Here is a 3,916-nt window from a genome sequence, read left to right as displayed (position 1 = left end):
GATTAGGGAGGTTATCAGGTACTCAGTGTTGCCACAGTAGGGCAGTCGGTAATCAAAGAATCAACGGTTATATTACATGGATAGAGTGCTAACAGGATGTCCATCAATGTTATCGCTGTTTTCGACTTATTTACACGTGTTGTGAATTAATTATTTTTTTCTGCTCACCGAATGATTTTATCTATTCCCCATTATAGTTCTAGGTGCGGTGAAAGCAGAAGCCTTGGGGGTTACGCTTACACACGAACATCTCTCCGTGAAGTACGAAAAGTTCTACAGATCGCCTCCTCCCATCCACAAGAATAAGTTCGACGGTGGCATCGGACTTCATAATGTCGCCTTCGTCAGGCAATATCCGTGAGTAAAAAAATAAATTTACCAATACAACGAGGGGACAAACATTGTACAGATATATCTTATAAATAAATTCTACAAATAAGCCTATTCTTAAGATACACACAATAACGTCCTGTTTGAATAAGAAATTGTGTTTAATGAGGTCTGATAAAGAATGTCACAATCATATAAAACTTGACATTTCCAACTGTATTAAAATATATACAACCAGTAAATTGGGTATTATTTATACAATGGCATGATACAAACATGTGGAGAATCTACCCATTGATAGAACTCCACTAACATTTCATAATGAGATCTCGACTCCATCTTTATGACGCTTGGGAGGATTATCGGGTAATAAAGGAAAAGCTAGGTTAGAAACAAGTGGATTTGGGTGGTTATACAGTTTATCATGGAGGGATTTGTATCCGGTTCTGGCAAAATCGGCAACAAATGGAACGTTGAGGTCCAGATGGATGATTTGATTGTAGACAAAATAAGGAGCATTAAGGATTTTACATAGGATTTTGGATTATAAGGAAGGAATATGAGAGGAATTCGAAGGTTTAGTGGAGCCCCATAGCTCAACTCCGTGCGTCCAGTTAGTCATGAAGGTCAGTCTTTTGTAATGGATTGGCAGTTTGGACCGTTTGTCTATTAAGTGCTGTTATAGTCGGAATCGACGAGTAGTTTCCTGTCTTTTCAGTCTTGTACGAGGATTCCAGGTTAGTTGATTGTATTTTTTCATTTAATTTGTTTATAATATTTCTAAATGATGTTCTCCAATAATTTCCAATCTCTTGTGACAAAGATCGAATAAGATCTCTTAAGTTTCCTTTATTTCTTGAGCAAGCTTAACATGACAGTGATCTAGTTGTATTTTTATTTTTGTTTTTATCCACTATCAATTATTTCTGAGGTACTCCTCCTCACACAGGTATAGCAGCAGAACGAACATGGACTTCACTGACCCCGAAGCCTCTTTGGATGGCGTGAGGCTGTTCGCAGAAGCAGGAGGTGGCACGATAGTCGAGAACACCACCTGGGGCCTCGGCAGAGATCTCCAGCTGATGAAGAGTATCAGCAAAGCCACTGGAGTGAATATCATAGCAGGCACTGGTCAGTAGAGAGAGGAATAATTTTTTTTTTTTACTCTTATGTAATAGTAATAATAAAGGCCTAACGAACCCAAAGGTTCGATGCCGATACCACCAATAGTTCTCTTCATATATCTGTTCATTAACGTCTCTCCAAACCCAAATCTACGCAATCTTCCCATCTACGTTTCGGTCAACCCGTCGTTTCAGTGTTTAATAACATTTTAAGGATCCTTTGATTCACAACCTTACATGCCCATTTTATTCGCCTCAATGCTATAGCCTGCTTTTATATGTAAATACGGGTGCAGTTCCTATAATTCAGTGTTGTGTAGCCTCCTAAATTCTCCCGTTAATTCATCCTTTTTTTCGGTCCAAATATTTTATATTTATTTTCAAAAACCTTAAGGTGCTGTTCTTCCCTGACTGTAAGAGACCACGTTTCGCATCCATAAAGAACAGTGGGAAGGATAATAGTTTTGTAAATTCTAACTTTTAAGTTTCTGAACAGATGGCGCGAGCTAAACAATTTCGAAATGGAAAAATCACAATTATTTTCCGTCTTTAACCACGCTTTTATTTCCTCATCAATTTCTTTTTTTCTGGTTATCGTAGAAGCTAAATACTTAAACTTATCTACCTGCTCAAATGTATTTGCTCCTAAATCTATATCACCGAAATAGCTGCCGTGTCTACTGTTAACCGTATATTTTGTTTCGTCCTTTTTTATTTCGAGACCTAGTTCCTGATTAAATTTTATTAACGTGTATTTAGTTTCGTCCTCACCCAATAATACCAAATCATCGGCATACCCAAGCACGGATACTTTCTTTTTATAGTTATGCCTTTACATTCATATCAATAATGTCAGTTGTTTTGTTCATATACTCTAGACGTTTTATACCTGCGTTCATTCAGTTAGAGATGCCCCAGGAAGACTAACCGAAACTATGATTAGAAATGTTACAAGACCTACCTGGTAGATTTAACCAGAGTTTGCAAAATTATACTAGTGTACCGAGTTGCTGAATAGGATTACTTTACTTGTACTCAAATTAATTGAGTACTGAGTACAATACTCAAATTCAAAACATATGTGGACAAATAAAATAAACGAAACTCAAGAAAATCTTTAAATATAAGTACCGATAATTGATACACAAACCAGTTTAAGTACCTGTAGTCAATACTCAAAAGAATGAGAATTAATCGTACCCATCATTCAGTACTTTGAATGCATCTTACTCATATTGAATGCAATTTTATTTTACGTTTTGAATATTTTTTATTAAGTTTACTTAGTAGCGACGCTACCTATGAGCAATCTGAAGAACTAACACCTTAATCGATGCCCTAACAGAGAGCACCACTGACACACTGTGTTATATTACAATATAATCTCGATAATCCGAAATTAAGTACCCCAAACACTCCAGTTATCCAAACATTAAAAAAGAAGTTATTTTTTTTAGAAAACTCAGCATTCAATAACATTTCTGTTTTCAAATAAATACGCACAAATGTTATGGAGATTTTTAACTTCCCGATCTATAGACAAGTTGTAATCACCATGGAAATCGAAAGTGGAATTTTTTACACAGTTCGGATATCCGGTAATCTATTCCTATGAAATTGTTCATAATATATTTTGTTGTAATTATAAAAACATGACATCTATTGTATAAATCATTTAATTATGTAAAACTAATTAATAGTAAAAACATATATAATACAAATTTTGTTGGGGAACTCATTTTTTTTTTCTTCTTTTAAATAAGTCTATACTAATATTATATTTTATTTCTGTTTATACTTTTTTTTTTTTTTTTAATTATTTTTTTTACTTTCTCTATACTTACTGTGGTTGTTATCTTGTTCTTTTTTTCGTACTGTTAAGATTTTAATTGGTATTTAGTACGTACATATAGGAGGTATGCTATATGTATATCTGGCACTATAAGGTCATCATAAATCTTTCGCCTTTTACTAAAGACACCTATATATGAACAATGTTATAATTTTAACGAATTTAATTATCAATTAGAATCACTGGGGATGTAAAAGAAAATAATCTTTTTATAAATTATATAATTCATTTCATTATTAAATTAATTTTTTAAAAATATCTTTATTGAAATTTACAATTGTATATTACACAATACATTCAGTAAATTTTATCTTAGTTAAAATGGAGTGTTACAGGCGTGTAGAGAAACTACCCATTGGTAGCACTCTAATGACATTTTACATTAACAGGTCTCGTGGTCATCTTCTTTTCAGGCGTCTCGGAGGATTGTCAGGAATGAAAGAGGAAGCAAGGTTAGAAACTAGTGGGTTTGGGTCGTTAGGGAGACTTTATGTATGATTTTATTTGTGACTAAGTAAGGATCATTGGGGATTTTGGATTGTAAGGATTGGATACGAGAGAAATTCGAAGGTTTAGTGGAGCCCCAAAGCTCAACTCCGTATGTCCAGAT

General features: G+C 34.2%; 1 protein-coding gene across 1 annotated transcript in view; it reads left to right on the top strand.

Annotated features, from left to right (window-relative positions):
• The window catches only part of LOC106688420 (phosphotriesterase-related protein), a 21,161-nt gene that overhangs the window by 2,107 nt on the left and 15,138 nt on the right, over positions 1 to 3,916 (top strand). Inside the window, exons 2-3 of the mRNA XM_014432862.2 lie at positions 198 to 357; positions 1,280 to 1,461. Coding sequence (XP_014288348.1) covers positions 198 to 357; positions 1,280 to 1,461 — 342 coding nt within the window. The remainder of the gene's footprint in view (positions 1 to 197; positions 358 to 1,279; positions 1,462 to 3,916) is intronic.

Source organism: Halyomorpha halys, unplaced genomic scaffold (assembly GCF_000696795.3).
Source record: "Halyomorpha halys isolate HHAL.00 unplaced genomic scaffold, Hhal_1.1 Scaffold1126.1, whole genome shotgun sequence".
NCBI lineage: Eukaryota > Metazoa > Arthropoda > Insecta > Hemiptera > Pentatomidae > Halyomorpha > Halyomorpha halys.
Note: the sequence above shows the minus strand (reverse complement) of the source record. Positions and strands in the feature narration are given on the sequence as shown.